At 39.6% G+C, this 18,433-nt stretch overlaps 2 protein-coding genes and 1 pseudogene across 2 annotated transcripts; 2 read left to right on the top strand and 1 right to left on the bottom strand.

Moving 5' to 3' along the window:
* The first annotated feature begins 3,263 nt into the window (after window positions 1–3,263).
* On the top strand, window positions 3,264–5,702 carry LOC115737774 (heavy metal-associated isoprenylated plant protein 45). The gene is made up of 3 exons (XM_030670108.2): window positions 3,264–3,861; window positions 3,943–4,018; window positions 5,170–5,702. Exons 1-3 carry the CDS (start codon window positions 3,814–3,816, stop codon window positions 5,487–5,489), a joined length of 444 nt encoding a protein of 147 aa, XP_030525968.1. The 5' UTR covers window positions 3,264–3,813; the 3' UTR covers window positions 5,490–5,702.
* A 2,367-nt stretch (window positions 5,703–8,069) lies between these two features.
* On the top strand, window positions 8,070–9,846 carry LOC115737753 (membrane steroid-binding protein 2-like). The gene is made up of 2 exons (XM_030670077.2): window positions 8,070–8,456; window positions 9,314–9,846. The coding sequence occupies exons 1-2, from the start codon at window positions 8,158–8,160 to the stop codon at window positions 9,546–9,548; spliced, it is 534 nt and encodes a 177-aa protein (XP_030525937.1). The 5' UTR covers window positions 8,070–8,157; the 3' UTR covers window positions 9,549–9,846.
* Window positions 9,847–12,586: 2,740 nt separating this feature from the next.
* On the bottom strand, window positions 12,587–15,928 carry LOC115737823 (annotated as a pseudogene).
* Between the last annotated feature and the right edge of the window lie 2,505 nt (window positions 15,929–18,433).

Genomic DNA, 18,433 nt, shown 5'->3' with positions numbered 1-18,433 from the left:
ATATTCTAAAAATTATGAAAACCGTTCTTATGGATAGGTTTCTAGAACTTGGAACAAGTTTTTGTGTTTTTCTTAATATATATCTTTGTGCGATCATGCGGTATTCCATGGAGTCCAATAATGAGTGCCCAATTTGGAATCACTAGATTGAATTTTCATTTCCGACAATATTTATGATTGAAATTTTTATTTTGTTAATACTTTATGTTTATTCACGTGTCTAAATATAAGTTGTGATCGGTGGATTGTAATAGCAAATGGTGGTCATTAAAAGCTACGGTTTACTACAATTGTTAGATTAAGAATATATGTGAAACTTGGATATATCCTAAAACCGACTCCGGAATCCGTGACATGGAAGTATCCGGGTTCCCGATAAAACCTATACGGAACCCGGAATTGCTTACCCTTATCCGAAGGTGCCCCAACCGATAAATCTATGGCTACTCCAGAAAAGAGACCTCTTTTCTAGGATATAGGTTATTTGACTTTTGTACGACCCTCTATCGATCGAGAAATTGAACCCAACGCACGCCCAACTCGATTACTTAATTGTCACTGTTCGATACATATATGATTCTTTTAAATTTTAACTCTCATCTTACATAATTCGCGAGGTTAACATGACATCTAACAAATCCAGAATTGATCTATCAAAGCTTCGCGGTCCGTAGAAAAAGAGTCATTTGCCAACATCAATCAACACCGGTGAATAGGGAGGGACAAAGGGCCGTGATGGGGGGCACCAAGTGGCTGTTGCCGGGCGATAGCGAAGTCTTGGCCGAGTCCCCGAAGGAATTTTTGCCTTGATCGGGGTGTCCGCAAGTGTCTTTTTCCTTTCGGAAGTCATCGTCATTAATTGATGCATCGTTTGAAAATCTGGCTTTTACCCCGTTCCAATTCACGAATTTGTGGTGCCTCAGCAGACAAGAGTCCACGACTCCACGCCCATTCCCTCTCTCTTACATTTGAAATTTCAAACTTTAGAACGGTCCATGAGATCCATGTCTCGTCCATTTTTTTTCTTCCTATTTTCCCCTGAATTTTAACACTCAAAGAGCACCTCCAAGTACATCATTGTGGTAGTAACTAAATTAGGGGAAGAACCCCACGTTTCTTGTATACACATGTGTCTGTCGCCACGCGCATTCAATATGGCACGATGTTTTTGTGGTGAGACTGTTCTTATAAGTTGTAAAAAAAACACACACACACATAAGATTATCAATGAGAAAAGTGTCAAGACAGTCCTAAATCGATTGCACATGTATCAATTCAGTCTTAAACATTTTAATTGGACCAATTGAATCCTAAATTTTTTCGCATTTGTGTCAATCAAGTCTATCCGATCAATTTTGATCGGAATTCGCTTATGTGAATGCCAGCCGTGTCACATTAAATGGTTGGCACTTACATGGACATAATGCTTTTAATTTATATGATTTTTTTTTTGCCTATGTTTTCTTTTTCCTTTTCTCGACTCTTGTCGACCATTAGCGCGAGGGCGTCGCACGACCCCTTGCTCAATCTAGGCGAGGGCATGACCTCTAGATCGGGTGGCCTTGCCCAGATCGGGCGAGGGCTTGCGGCCCTCTCCAACCCTCGGCTATGAGGAAAAAACAAGAATATAAAAGAAAGGAAAAATAATAATAAAATTAAAAAATGTATTAAAATATCATTAAAAAAAAAGTCCACGTAAGTATCGACCGTGCCACATAAAACGGCGACCCCCACGTCAACGATCTTCTATCAAAATTGGTCGGATGGACTCAATTGGTACTAATGCAAAAAAATATAGGACTCAATTGGTTCAATTAAAAGGTTTATTACGGAATTGGTCCCAATGTAATAGGTTTATGACCTTTTTCATACTTTTCTCCGTTATCAATGGACCAAAGGGGAGGGTATCAATTCCACACCACGTTGCAACTTAGAGAAAGATCAGATTTGTAGAGACGTGCCTCAGCTTATGAGAGCAAGCAATCGCTTATGAAAGGGCTACACTTGACAAGGGCATATGCTAAAGAGATGGTCTTGACTCTTGATGATAGCTAGAGACACTCTCTTTGTGTTGTGAGGAGCCACCACACCAACATGTGCTACATAAGAATTATGTGCAAGGGTTGCTTTCTATCCATTTATGCTATTCCTCTATTGAAAGAAGCCCCTACCATCAACTTGAATGGCGAGCACAGAAAGTAATGCGAATAAGGAACATCGATGGTTGGAATGAAGTCGATAAGCATAGGAAAAATGAACACATTTAATTGTAAAAATATATATATCCACTTAAATAAAATGTCTTTTTTCGACAAAAAAAAACGTCTTTTTCTACCTAAGAAAAATAGATCATGCAAAGATTGCCTGTGGAACACATTAGATATGATAGTTACTAGCGACGGAAACGAGAGCAATGCTAGATATACGAAAATTGATCTACTTAGAATTGATACCCTAAAATGACGTGACAGACTACAAGAGGAAAAACTGTCCAAAATGTCCTAAATATATTACACTTTTACTAATTCAGTCTTGAACATTTTAGTTTTGTCAATTGAGTCATAAACCCTTTCGCATTTTGCCGGTTGAGTCCATTTGGCCAATTTTGGCCGTAAGTCACCGACATGGATGTCGATTATTCTATGTGACACGGCTAGTAGGGACATGGATAATTTTTAATAATTTCTTGATAATTTTCTAATTCTTTATTATTAGTCTTATTATTATTTTTTTTTTACATTCCTCTTTTTTTCTTTGGTTTTTTTTTTTCAGGGCGGCAACAATCACTGGCAACCCTTGCTAGCCACAAAGTCTACCCCCACTGGTAACTATTCTAAAAGTTTAAACTCTTAGATAGAGATGTATTTTAAAATTTCATTATTCTAACACAGAGTATGCATTATATAGCACTGGAGACTCTCCTTTTCCTTACCGATGACCAATGGAGAAAGACCTGCGCAATCCCGTGCTTCCCCGAGCTAGTCGCGACTCGTAACAACCCGGCGGAGAGGATGCAAACTCAGACGACCTGGACGTAGAATCGAAGCATAGCACCACCATTAATGTTCGTCAATCGGAGTGAGGAACATGTCTCATTAACGTAAAACGAGGTTCGCTTGGCTCTACGACACCGTGTATGAGCCATCGCAAGCTAATTCCTTCTTGCGTGCAAGCCTACAGAAAACCCTAGGAACACACCAACAAGCTGTAAAACTACGTACCGTTTGATCCCACAATTCCAAAGTCGACAAAGTCATCGTTCTCTTAACATTAACCAATGCTTGACGTCTGCTGTCTCTGTTTTTTTCCCCTTCTTATTCTGTGTTTTTTTTCCGGTGAATAAGGCCACCATCTTACTTTCTAAGGAACTCAACTTTTTCCATTATTCTCTGTGTACATGATCTCGACCGAGGAGGACACAGATTCCGGCATATAATCGACAAGCACAACCACGATGAATTCACATTGGTCATTCCATATTCTCTCGTGTTCTCTTGGACGATATTCTGCGGCATGAATCTCTCGGTCTCCAACTGGAGATTCCAACCGTGCGGAAAGTGTTGGCAAATTGGGTCGGATGCGTTTCGATCCGGCAAGTTGGATTAAGTACGTCCTGTCATCATCTTGAAGAAGGGAACGCGCGAGCTCCTCCTCCAGATCAGACCACCTTTCCCATCTTCATCTTCATCTTCTTGAAAGAGAGAGAGAAGGAAAACAGAAAGAGGAGAGCCAAATCCCACAGTGAACGGCGCGTTTGAGGGGGCAACCATCGTCCTCAGATCTGGCAAGGGAAGAACATTTCGGGTCGGACTCATGCTTGGTTGGGGCTCCAGTAAGAAAGAGATATCAAATGCCTTGTCCGTAAGTGATCTCTCTTCGATCTTGAATGACTCATCGGAACAGCTTGCGATCATCATTGTCGTTGCTCCTGGGGTTTTACAGATTGTGGAACTTCTGGTGCACATGGACTGCGAAGGGTGCGAGAAGAGGGTGCGAAGGGCGGTATCGAAAATAGCCGGCAAGATTCTGCTCTTGAGAAAACCCATCCAAAACGGCGTAGTATTATGATGCATTTAGGTTTCATTTAATTCGCGGAAAATGAATACTTTTGAATTTTTTTTTCTTAAGAATGATCGATTGTATCGCTTAAAATAATCGGTTAATGAGAATGTTTTCATTACCAATAACAATTAATCTCTCGAAATTCCTGTACACAATGAAAATAGTTTCCGTTCATTCATTTTTGTAATTGATACAAGCATCATTTTTGAGAAAATATTTTTAAAATAGTTCGTTTTTCATGAATCAAACCGAGCCTAAGCAACAGGTTTTCATCTTCTCCATCATTTGCATGACTTTTCATGCATATATGTCTTCTTCTTCTTCTTTTTTATCATTCATGCATATATATATATCACGGCCAGTGTTTATGCACAATCAGATTAATACCATCCAACCATGCATGCATTCTATATACGGATATTTACTGCGTATAAAACATTTTTCTGCATGTTTCAGTATAAAGTTCCTTGTCACAAGCATGCAATCTCCCAAATTGATTGCTGCTTAATTTTAAAATGAACTTAATTCTACCTAGTTCGAATGATCCTGTCGACTGTATTTGCTTTCGTAAAGTTACACACGAATCTAAAATTTAATCTGATTAGCTTATTCCTTGAGTCTCAAGGTAATCACATCATTGCGTGTGCCACTCCTTGATTATAAAGGAATAAACGATAGAACTTGATCTGATCCAGAGCATCTATAGTTTAGTAAGTCATTTCCTTAGACAATTTATGGTTCTCTTGATCATCTTGATGATATTCCCCTTATCCAAAAATTCCTATAAGTTTAGGGAAATTACCTACTCGCGAGGAAATCCACATCATTGATTAATTTAAGCTAATAATTATGTAGATTTCCTCGACACAAAAAGAATAAAGGGTTATGTTAATAAGTGTTCCCGGGGCATTAGTTAAGTCGAGTAAACGTGAAAATAATATTTTTCTCGACAATCTGAAAACAAAAAAAAAAAATCATATTTTTAATAAAGTCACTCACTTCAAATGATATACTTTGAATCTTTATAATTAATTGATTAAGATTTATTAAGTTATGGTATGCATATACAAGTAACTCTCTCTGCTTGTGCGATTGCACTCAATGTAGGGGTGGACAGTGTGGAGGTGGACATGGACTCGCAGAAGGTGACGGTGACCGGGTACGTCGACCAGAGGAAGGTGTTGAAGGCGGTGAGGAGGGCGGGGCGGAAGGCCGAGTTTTGGCCCTACCCGTACGACAGCGAGTACTACCCCTACGCCGCCCAGTACCTCGACGAGTCCACCTTCTCCTCCACCTACAACTACTACCGCCATGGCTTCAACGAGAGCATCCACGGCTACTTCCCCAACCAGGCCTACTCCACCGTCGACGACGACACCGTCTTCATGTTCAGCGACGACAACGTCCACGCGTGCGCCGTCATGTGAGGCGATCGCTCGATAACGAGAAGATGGGGCAGCACCGAGATGTGATGAAACTGGATAGGATAAAATATGTGAACACCGGATTTCATATGGCGGATGACCGTTGACATATTGACCTTGGTGAAAAGTACGATGCACTTTACTACTACTTGAATAAGATAAGGGCACATGTTTTATGCATGATGATGGTCGGTACTTGTCGATGTCTTGATTCTTGGATGGGTTGCACCCTATTAGTTGCATAAAGCAAAACCAGGAGATACGTTCGAAATTGGAACCACCACTTGCAAAAAAAAAAATGTTCATTGTAGTCCCTTCACGAGGGCATCGCGCAGATTGATGGCCAGAGTGCGTCTCGGCCCTTGCCTGTGGCTGACGAGGATTGGCTTGCAACCCTTGCCGACCGTAAGTTTAGAGAAAAAAGAAATTAAAAGAAAAATAAAAACGAAAAAATTATAAAAAAATTCATAAAAATTAAAATTGGAAATTGTCCCTACCATCCCCGGTTGCGTCACGTCAGCGGTTTCTGTCCAAAATTACTTGGATGTACTAAATTGGAATAAATACAAAAGATTTAGGACTGAATTGACACAATTATAATAAGTTTGAGACTTTTTTGATAATTTTTTCATATTTGACTGATCTCCACATGTTCATGTCTAGAAAAAATGGTACCGTATAGTCCACAAGGCAATTTTACGCTATGTAAGACGCGCATTTTGATCTTGGTTCCTCGTGACATGAGAGATTGCATGATTCTTAAGATTGCAAGAAATTAAGAGAAATGAATTAGACGAAATACGTCTAAGAGGATGCCCAACTACTGGGGCTTATGCTCATCCCCCTATCTTTTAAACATTTTATTATACACATGTCCTGTGCCCATATTGAGTCGATAGTTATAAATTACCTTTAGACTCTAAAACATCTCTCTCTCTCTCTCTCTCTCCGCACAAGATCCATCGAACGCGCACGAGCTCTCGGTGGATCGGTGTTGAGGATCGCGACGGGGACGACGGACGATTGGCAATGACAAAGAGGGAGCAAAGAGGAGGAAAGGATTGATCGGAAGTGGTCTACAGATTTGGCTTTTTGCATTAGGAGAAGAACAGACATAGTGCAAATTCATTTGCTGGTGGTATATGGTGCATAGTGTGCTAACAAAAGCTCCCTTTGCCTCAAAGATCACATCTCATTAGCTAAAATTAAGAATGACCGCTCTTGACAACTTCTGTGGTCGATCCTTTTCATCTTTATAATTTATACCTCTTTGAATTAGGGGTTGAAATCCAAATCTTCAATTTGCATCCCACAATCTTTTAGGTTAATATTACGAAAAATCTCAAACTGGTATACCTGTTATAAATTTACTCGAAATTATATTTTTAACCATAAAAAACCATATATTGGCACACCTTTGATAAGTCTACCCCAAATTGGTGCACCTGTAACAAATTTACTCTCCGTTAATTTTCGCTAAATTTTATCGTCAAATTATTGATTTGGATGACATGTGGTAATTGCCGGATGTACAATTACCAGATGTACATGTTTGGGACTTTTACCCGCTTTTGTCACATGTGTATCAATTTACGAATTTTTCATGGTATTCTAATTTAATGAAAACTAATGGAGGAAAAATTTATCACATGTATACCAATTTGAATTTTTTTGTTAGTCAAAATAATTAAATTAAAGTAAATTTATCACAGATATACCGGTTTGGGATTTTTCGTTGTCAAAAAAATAGTTTAGGATAAATTTTGTCACAAATGTATCAGTTTGAAAATTTTTTTTATAGTCAAAAAAGTAAATTGGGATAAATTTGTGATATATGTATCAGTTTGGAGTTTTCCGTTATATTAAACCTATATTTTTTCATTTTTGTAATTTATGTCTCTTTGAATTCGAGGCCATTCGAAAACTTGTAATCTTATTGCCATGTTTTACGGTAGGACAATGAAAGGGAAATCTCAATTTTTTTTCACATAATCAAACATACAAGCAACCTACACAAATTGATTTATTTATATAATTTTTGACAAACCGGTTAAAACTCAGTTAATATGCGACTTCTCTAAGAGCACTCACATGGGTATCTCAATAAATTTCAAGCTTATCGGCATATCCAATTAGATTTATTTTCACTCAAAAGCTTAAGCTACTGAGTTATGGATCAATTTGAATATATCAACTACTCAACAACACACCAATTTTTTGATGTGGGACTTATCTAATGTAACTGACATGCATATATGAATACGACAAAGCAATTTCAATACATATATAGTAGAAAAATTCATAATTTGAAAAATTATTTTTTTAAAAGTAATTGATTGTATCGCTTATAAAATAAATTAGTGAAAAAAAGTTTATCATTCATGAAAATATTTAAATAAAAATTAATGCTGCTAACAAAATATTTTTTCATTAATCGGTTATTTTAAGTAAGATAAGTGATTATTTTTACGAAAATATTTTTTTTAAATTATTTATTTGTCACGAAATATACGGATTAGTAGAAGAAAAAAATTTGCCTCCAGCATTTTATTTTTCTCATTTGCCTCGGGCGAAGTAGGTGAGCCGGAGGCGTGGTAGGTAATCGAGCGAATGGACGTCGGCGCGCTGATTAATCACAATTTCATGTTTCGGCTCCCGAGATTCTCTCGAAATGGGGCTTCACGCGACGGCGATGGAGGCGATAACGGCGTACACGGGGCTCTCGCCGGCGGCATTCTTCACGATCCTCGCCCTGATGGTCGTGGTCTACAAAGCGGTGTGCGGCATGTTCGTTGACCCCGACGATCTCGACAAGAAGGCCGCGGTGAATGCCACGCCGCTCGTTCCCGCCGAGCCGGTCCAGCTTGGAGACGTGACGGAGGAGCAGCTGCGAGCTTACGACGGCTCCGATCCGAGCAAGCCGCTTCTCATGGCGATCAAGGGCCAGATCTACGATGTCTCTCGCTCTAGGTGAGCATTCGTTGCCTTGTTCCTCGTATATGATGGTATTTTGTGCGTGCTGATTGGGTATCTACTTGTTGGATTTTGGTTGAGCTTGGTTTTTGCGACGATTGAACCACTGATACGGCTTTCTGATTGCCGATCGCATGTGTGTGTCGAATGCTCTGTTCGGTAGTAGATGACCAGTGAAGCTCTATGGATGCTTAATTACATGCGATGAAGTGATAGGCTTGTGATTCTGATAGCACTGAAACCTTAGTTTAACATTCTCGAAACAAGTTGAGTTATGACGAGAATCGGATGTCAGTAGTAGGAATTTCCGGTTGGACTTTGAAACCCTAAGGTGTTGTATACGTGGTTTGGACATTCAACCGAGATTGAATTTCCTTCGTGTAGTTGGTTATGGAATCAATTATTCTCTACAGTACTCGAATTCCATAATACAGTGTGGCTTGAATTTCATTCGTCTGTTTGATTTGGCATTTGAATGCTTACTCTGTGTAATAAGCTCACTGAGAAGAATCCTCCTGAGTGGTGATAAATTTAAGGTCAAGTAAAAGCAGTGTTAAATCCCAGCTGAACTGAAGTAGAGGGTTTAAGTTACTTGGATTTGGACTCCGCATTCATTGTCATAATACTGGAGAAACACTAAGATTAAGGCTGGCGGCTCCAACTCCCCCGTCCGTAGCCAAGGATACGGAAATGAGACGGGACCCTATAGTTGTTGGCATACGATCCATTGGGAGACTAAATGGTTACATTAGATGTTGTGCAACATGCAAGTGTTTGTTGAATTTATTCTCAGTGAGAATCTGATTCTCTCTCTCTCTCTCTCTCTCTCTCTCTCTCTCGATAATTTGGTGCAGGATGTTTTATGGTCCAGGGGGACCATATGCCTTGTTTGCTGGAAGAGATGCGAGCAGGGCATTAGCATTAATGTCGTTTGATCCAAGAGATCTTACAGGGAACATTGAAGGCCTGAGTGAGTCTGAGCTTGAAGTTTTGCAGGATTGGGAATACAAGTTCATGGAGAAGTATGTGAAAGTTGGGCAAATTGTTCCTGATGGAACAAGAACTGATGTCAGGGACAAAAGTCAGTGAGAGCTAAGGAAAAAAAAAAGGATGGAAACCGAGAAGCAGAATAGAAAGTGAATCCCTGGATGTAGATGTGAGCTCGCTTCATTTTCACACTTATTCCTGGTATGAGATGAGATGATGTTGAGGTATTCCTTGATGAGCTTGAGCTGAATATGTACTGTATGTAATTGTTGCCACAATAATGTAGCTTGAAAGTAATTTATGTCAAGCAAGGCGTACTTCATATCAGTTGGACAAAATGCCTTTGGTCTTCAATGAATCGTAGCCGCTTCTATTAGCTTTTCACGAAGGGCTAGATGAACATTCGCCGCTGTGACTGTTTGGAGCACGATCTTGGATTTTGCTTCTCGTGCTGATGAATGCCTGTTATCTAGCTCAATGACAGGCATAGCAGGAGGAGAGTAAGAAAAACCAAGGGTGTCGTGCAAACTAAAGTTTGTCCAACCTAATGTTCCATCTCGGATGTTGGAGAAAACCAACCAAACTGGCGTCTCTTGTGGAATGTTGTTAAGAAGGTAAAGAGGCTGTCTCCGAACAGTGCAGATGGTTCTTTGCCACTCTTCTTTGCCACTCTTTTAAGAGCCGCAGATTCCTTTTGTCTTTGGCATGGCTTTGACCAAAAAGGACACTTTGCTTGGGAGCCGCACCACTTACTTATGAATTTTGGAGGGCACTTATCGAGCCGGGTCGGTCGTGGTCGAGCAGCCTCCGGTGAATGCTTAAATGTAACTCTGGTGGAATTCTTTCCTCTTGAAACAGAGTTTCTCATCTGATCCGTCATTGTCCTCAATATTTGGTCCAAATAAAATGGCAACCGGAGGATCCGAGCATGCGTATGACCGTCGGTCTAAACATGATGATGTTCTGAAGGTTGTAAGAGAGAAAAATTCCACCTTTTCGTTCATGTACTTCACGCGATCTCTAATTAAGTCCAATTTGTTTAACAAAATCATTTTATTTTCACGATATTTTTTATGAAGTTTCTTTGACATCAGATCTAATTAAGTTTAACCGACATGATTGTGGATGATATCAAAGTATGATGTGGATGCCCACGTTAAACATAATAAAAGTTATCCACGTTATAATGCCACATCGTTAGACGGTCACGTCAGTTGAATTTAGCAGGATTTAATGTGGGATGGAATATAGGGATTTTTGTTTTCAAGGAAATATGGGGATTTGATCACATGAAAAGTGTAATTTTTCCTTACAAAAGTCCTCTTATTCGTCAAAAGAGCTGAGGACCTTTCAAACTCAATGCCCATCCAAGTCACAATCCATCAGACATTACGAGGCCAAGCACCTAGGATGGAAACCGCGTCACTTACCATGTGCGGGCTAAGTTTCGCTCCTGGCCTAGCAGTAGCTATAGGTGTCGTTCGTTATTGTAAGCATTTGGACTCGAGCGCACCCTCTCTGCTTTCTTGGTAGCGTACCAATAAAACCAACATGAGACCCTGTCGACCGACCAAACTTTTTTGCATTTAATTTTGAATTAACTACTAAAGAATGATGACCGAATTCTCAAGGCACGGCGACACAAATGATTCGTGAGTTTTGGCCCAGTGTGTGATGTGATTTTTAAACTTTTAATTTATTTAATATGATCTTCAAATTTTATTTAATAGAAGAGGTAGAATGGAGGTTTGGATGTGCAGTGGGCTTTTGACAATTTGTGTGTCATGGCACCTACTTTTTGAGACGTAGATGGTGGTGTTATAGCACCCAGGTAATGCCAGCTATATGGGAGCACTTACCTTCTGATGGGGTTCCTAGATGTCTTCTTTCCCTTCATTTTCTTTCTTTATTTTTGCTCTAACAGATGTACACTTGAACTCCTTATTAAATATATAAAGTACGTATTTTTTTTTATAAATTTTATTGAATAATGTTACTGCATGCTTACTACATGTTAGGGAACCCTACAATTAAGGTCATACCCTAAGGTATCGTGTCTATCATTTTGTTTTGCATGCACTTGTATTTTAGTTCAGTGTTTTGCTTATCCCCTATTATATATAGTAAAAGATTAAAACAAAAAAATGCGATTAGAGAATGGATCAAGGTCGAGGGCCGGACAACGTGGCATCAAAGCAAATGAGATTAAGGACGGCTCCCGACATTGTTGGTATCAGAGCAATTGGATCAAGGATGGTTCGCGACACCCAAACCATGAAACAATTGAGTATGGTATTCATTAATAGATAAAGATTCACCAATAGCGGCTAACTATCGTGACGCTAGTGGCTTCTTATAGGAATTCTGTGACGAATTAGTGACCTTTTGAGAGTGATTGCAGTTGGATCTGTAAAGCAAACGCGCAAGCAGTTGATTGAGCAGCATACGAGTCCGTAAGATACTTCCAAGCACCTGCCGCGGATGTGTGACTTGTCAATTGGGTGACTATTGGTGCTGTCGATGAATTGAGAGTTCAAGCCAAGGCAAAGGACTCCTGAAATTTTCGGTTTTCAAATGCTGGACTGGTCTCCTCCGACTGAGGTTCCGTGCCATCTAGAATGGACAGCAAGTGGGTAGTGCACGTAAATACGGTGAGATCTTTGTTTTCTAGATTTGAAAGTTCATCCCGGTTAGCTTCTCCCCAAAACTTGGTAGTGACATGACAGTGGGGTTACTCGAGGCGGTTGATGACGACGCTGGTGTAGAAGGTGATGTTTCTTTAGACATGGATCGGTGAGGCTTTTGCCAAAGATGCTCAGATACTAACTTGAAAAAAAAAATATTTAATGTCAATGTATGTAGAGGAAGCTACTGCAATAGCAGTAGATACATGAGGGAGCTGTGAGGCTCGGTGAAGAATTAAGATTTAAGGAAGAAAATTTTGTTCCTCTTTTTCAGTGCATGATTGTGTTGCAAATACAATATATATATATAAAGGACTCTAAGAGATAAGATACAAAGGTAATAGAATAACAAATATTCCCTAAATATTTTCTTCCCTTAACAATTAAAATACAAATGGTAAAAATATTTCCTAAATGGTAATACTCGAGGCGATTGCTGAACTCTCGTACCGAAACCTAAGAGATCCTTGCGTGCCCTTGGGATCGAGAAGGGTCAGGCGGGTACCTATATTTCGTCACCAGAATATGGAGAAACGTCGACAAGAAGGCCCACGAATATGCCGCTCCGGCACACTGGTTCGTCCATGACCCGAAAGGCATGAAATTCTGCAGCATCACATCGGAATCGAATTCCCGGAATTTAGAAGTCAGAACTACAGTTAGTGTACCAACTTCGATGGAGCCGAAATAAAACTCGATCATGATGGCAATTTACGAGCTTTTTCTATTTACGGTTCACCTTCCAGTGCCACAAGTTGAACGTAAGAGGTCTTTGTACATCTCAGGATTCAAGTGAAGAGCGGAAGTAGCTATCAGTATTCCCCAGCACGCGGAAATTGTGGATCTTGCGAGAATTATAATCATCAGATGAAGGCCTAGATCTGATTTTGCAGTTTGACTATTCGTGGATATTTTCATTTTCATCCAATTCAAGTACAAACAAACATCAATCGGCTATCATCGTATGGAAATAAATTACCGTTTCATTCCACTTCAGTTTTCGTTCTCCGAAACAATTCGGGCGAGATGTTTCCCAACCTTAAGGATTCATGGATCACCTGTTTTTTGAACAGCAATGGCTCAACAAGACTGTATTGTTTACTGATTGCACTAAAGAACTTTGACAATTGATCTAGGGGGCATACTTGAAGGGTAAAAGGCATCGATTTGTATTCCTTCCACGTGATCGGGGAGTTCGAAATCGCTCTTTGCTTTATTATTGACTCGTGCTCGTCCTGGAAAAGAGCAGGGATGAATAACCGGAAACGATTTTGGTAAGACGCCATGCACATGTAATGTAGAATTGGCAGTTCATACCGCGAGTTCTTGCAATGCTCTAGGATTCTCTTCGAGGAACATCAGAGCCAAAGTTAGCGCCATCGAAACAGAATCAAAGCTGACAAAAAGAAGGCCAAATATAAGTTGGATCATGAAATCCTCCGTTAAGAATTTCTCTTTATTCATCTCTTGCATGACGTGGGAGAGGAAGTCGTCGTGAAGTCTCCATCTCCCGTGGGAAGAAAGGCGATCTTTTACAGTTCTTCGAATGATCGACAGCGCCTTCCTTCGATCCTGCAGTAGTTCATAGATCAAAGATTTGTACCTAGATTTCGTACGATAAAAAATCTACTTAACCAGGAAACTGACATTTTACCTTGAGGCATTTGGGATATATCGTACCCGGTATGTTCAAAGGAACGAACAAGAGACCTCGGACAAATGAAAAGAACAAATCGCCCAATTTGTTCGATGATTGCTTAGGATCATGACTGAACACTAGCTTTGCGCTAAATTCGATCACCATCTATCAAGAACATATAAAAACAAAATGTTACATTCGACATATTAGCTTGCTTAGAGGCAAGGAAAGATCGTTCAATTGCCTTTCGTCCTGTGGTTTTGGCGTTTACGGTTCCTGTAGCATATTTCACGTCAATGGATTCTCTGCCTAACCAGCTCTTTATAGTTGCTTTGGACGCTTCTTCCATCAAAGGAAGCAACCTCTCCTTCAAGGCCCGGATGTATTTTTGAACGTTGGCGATGTTGGGGCTGGCCTCGCTTTCTTGTGCGAAGAGCGTCGCAAATGCGTCCGGAGCCAACTACCCGAACAGCTAGCCATGTTGCCGAAAAAAATATATGGCAGACTCTCGGACGGCGGATACTATTATCACCCGGCCGGCCAACGTCGTCCCATACCTGCACCCAAAGAACCAATAAAGAGGGCCGCAACTAGTTAAGTCCAATGCATCGATTCTTCTTGTGTTATGCACAACCAATGCTTTAAAAATTGAATCATTCCAAATTAAATATACTTAAAAAGCGCATCATGGGCGCTCGTTGATATGATACTCATGTCATTAAGGTAAATTGCACATAGTCCCCTATGGAACAATGGCACAATGCTGCACTTGACACTCAAAGGGATCTAAAAACTCTTTAAAAAAAATTTAATTTACGGCGACGCTTTTTCCACCCTATAAATGACTATATCTACCCCTTTTACGCTAAAAAGACAAAACTGCCATTAATTTTTCTATTATAATATAAAGTTATGGTCACACTCCTCCTTTTTTTCTTTAGGATAGTTACCATAATTAACCATTTCACATGTTTTGCTTTTTAGCATATTAAAGAAGAATGCATTTTCAGGTATTCCTATAACGTTGTACATGCACCGTGTAAAATTATCTTGTTAGTAGAACGAAAAAAGACATTCTTTGATATAGTATAAAACCGAAAAGTATCTTCTTCATCATATTTTATGTTTTGTCCCTCTTATCTTAAGAGCTCGCTTTGTTGGTGAACTTTTTATTAATTTCATTAATTAAAATATATGTCAAGTCTCTTTATTTACTCTATCAAAGATTTTTTTTTTCTTACTATATTAGTGAGATACTTTTTATCAAAGCATTTGAGGCATTAGAGAAATATCTAGGAAAACACTAAACTTATTATGCATGACGATTTTTATTTTTTGCATAAATAGTTCATAGAGGATATTCGTGTTTGTTAATCTAAAATGGCATTTACCAAAAAAAAATTTACTTTATGCAATGTCATGATTTAATTAAATTTCATCTACTTAATAATATATCAATAAATTTGATCGATAATGTAGAAGAGAACTAGATTTTTTGGAAATTTCTCTTTAAGACAAAACAAATTCTTATGGAAGTAATATCTTAAATAAACAAAAACAATATAGCCTTTAATATATAAGATAAATCGTCAATAAACAAAAACTGAACAAGGGTAGGTAGATCCTACATAGATATAAGAAAATTAATAAAAAGGATCGTAAATAAATTTGGAATCACCAACTTAAATTGTAATTTAATGATAGTGGACAATTTTATCTTTTTGATGAAAATTGAGTGGATTTATTCAAATGGGAGGTGGAAATAGCGCCTCCCTTAATTTAACCATTGACTTTCATTTATTGACGGCATACACCCTAAAATGCAAATGCAACTCAAGAGTTGACAACCTTGTGGCTTATGCCTTCCAAATCTACAGAAATTGAGTGAAAGTAATGATATGTGATTACCCAAAATCAGAATTTTGCATGTGGATGACCTTGGTATTATCAAGTACCTTCGAATTCTATTCTTGAAGAAAGGAACGAGGTCCAAAGAGTCGCCAGGGACCATCAACTGGAGGGTCTCACCAATGAGAGGAAGCCCTAAAGAGCCAGGAGGAAGAACCCCATTGCATTTAGGGTTCCTCCATCTGTAAACCCAGTGGCTGAGCCAGGCGATCGATGATCAATGCCAACACCCATGTTCCAATGACCCGCATCGTTGATCTTTTTCTCAGAGAACCTGGTTTTGGTAAGTACTTGGAGGTTGACTATGGAGATTTGTGGTGGGTCAATTTGAGGGACTCTACTTTCGTGGGTTCTGTATGGAGATCTAATGCGCAATGGTTGCTCGTGTTGAGGGTTTTATATTGGACCCCAAACCATGATAATGATATATTATCAAAAAAATTTTAAACATATTGTACAGTTACCAATTCAATTTATAAAACTTTTAATTTGGTCAATTTAGTCATAAACGTTTTGATGATTTTTTAATGTAGTTCTTCCAACCAACTTTAGCTGAAAATCACGTGAATACCATTATCTTGCGTGGCATGATCGATGCCGTGTTAACGATTTTTGTAATTTTTCTTTATTTTGTATTATGTATATATCTATTATTTTATTCTTTTATTATGGCTGGCGGCCGCATTGACCCTCGCCAACCCCAATGAAAAAAGAGAAACCAAAAAAGATCAAATTTTATTTCTAAAATTGCAAAATTTATCCACGTTAGACTCGATTGCGCCACATAGGAAGGCCGACATCTACATTAGTGATTTTCGGCTAAAATAAGCAAGAATAACCACATTGGCAAATTATCAAAAGTTCATGGAATAAGTTGATCAAATTAAAAAGTTTAGCACCGGATTGACATACGTATAATAGGGACGTTATTATACATTTGACTAAAGTTGAGCGACAACATGGAACAAATTAGAAGTTTATTGAGACAAGTACTTAATTTTGAATTACATAAGAGCCTATATTCTACCCACGACTAGAAATCAGCGACATGGTTTTTTGTGAATAAGGGTAAGCAAATTGGACCGGACCAACCCGGACCAGACCGAGACCGGCTCGGATTGGCCGAGTTGGTCCAATTCTTGAGGGGGATTGTCCGGTCCCCGGTCCAAATAAATGGGATAGGTGACAGGGCGGTCCGGTCCTCGGTTCCATGTGGATGGGACCAAACTGGACCGCCCGGAATATATAACACACACACACACACACACACACACATATATATATATATACACATATATATATATAACCATGGTATTGTTATACTTATATAGCATCCCTTCGTGTCATTTGTATTTGTATCCAAATTCATTTGTAGACGTCAATATTTTATAATGGAACTATCATGTCGTTATCTCTAATTACGTTGCCTCATCTTCCTTTGGGGTTTCTAACTGAAAATGAATGGAGGGGGTATCCGCACAACTACGAACTTTGCAAAAAATTTTGTTCCTTTGGTGAATAAATGATGTGTTCATATATTATATAATTTACAGGCATGATTATTCAGGTTTTGCTGCATAAACAAGAACCTATTAGGCTTTTTCCATTTTATCCATGTTGAACAATTTCAAATTGCTACACTTATCTTACCAAAAAAAAAAAAATTTCAAATTGCTAACATTACATGCAGAGGGTGTGCCTCAGAGCAATGTCCTTTATGGCTATCGCATGGATGGTCCACTAGGACCGGATTGGATTGCCGATCTCGGCCAATTCGGGTTAGGTTCGCTCCCCGGTCCCGAAAATTTGAGGATTGGGCTACTGGTCCTCCGACGTCCTGGAAATTTGGTGTTTGTAAGAAAAAAATTATAAATTCCAGTGCGGAAAATAAAATTTGAATTTTGAGGATTTAAGAGATGATGATTGGTCATTCCAGGACATCCGTCGGAGAAAGTCAAGTTTGAATAGTCAAATATTGACTCATAGTATCGAGACCCTTCGCTTGTAAATTCAGTCTTGTCCGAACCCTAAATGCCAAAATTCTAATTTTGCCCTCAGTCGATTGAGTCAAATGATTATTGATATTCATTTTTTTTTTCAAATTACCAATTTATTCCTAAATTTTATTCATATATGACAAAAATATTAAGTGAGATTTGAAATTGTGGCCCCATCCCTTTTTTTTTTTCTTCTTTTCATCCCATCAGCCGCACTTCTCTCTCTCTTCCCTATGTTCTCTCACCCCACCCCACCCCCACCCACGTGAAGCCCCCTCCCCATCTTTCTCTCTCTCTCTCTTTCTGCCTGTGGACCACGCGACCAGGATCCCCTGCCATAATGGCAGGGGAAACATTGCATCCCCACCCTCCGTCCTTGTTTATAGGGGGGAAAAAAATTGGGAAAATATTTTGGAGGGTGGGAATGGTGTATGTCACCTGCCTTTATGACAGGGAATCCAGAGGCCGGGACCAGACCCCCTCCTCCAGTCTTCTTCTTTCTTCATCTTCTTTCTTTTTTTTTTCCCTTCTGTGTGTGCGAGCCTCCCCCCAAGCTTCGCCCGACCACCACCGCCACCTGCACCACCCAGCCGCCGCGGCCCGTCGCACCGGCTCGCATCCCGCCGGCCACTACCGACGCCTTCACCTCCAGCCGTCGCCAAGCTCCGGCAGCCGCGAGCCCGACGTCAGCTCCTCCACCCCAGCCACCCGAAACCCCCATCCGAGCTCGTCCCGGCCGCCGCGCCGCACCAGCTAGCT

The sequence above is a fragment of the Rhodamnia argentea genome, chromosome 7, assembly GCF_020921035.1.
Source record: "Rhodamnia argentea isolate NSW1041297 chromosome 7, ASM2092103v1, whole genome shotgun sequence".
Taxonomy (NCBI): domain Eukaryota; kingdom Viridiplantae; phylum Streptophyta; class Magnoliopsida; order Myrtales; family Myrtaceae; genus Rhodamnia; species Rhodamnia argentea.
The sequence above is the reverse complement of the archived record's forward strand: the minus strand, read 5'-3'. Positions and strand labels throughout refer to the sequence as shown.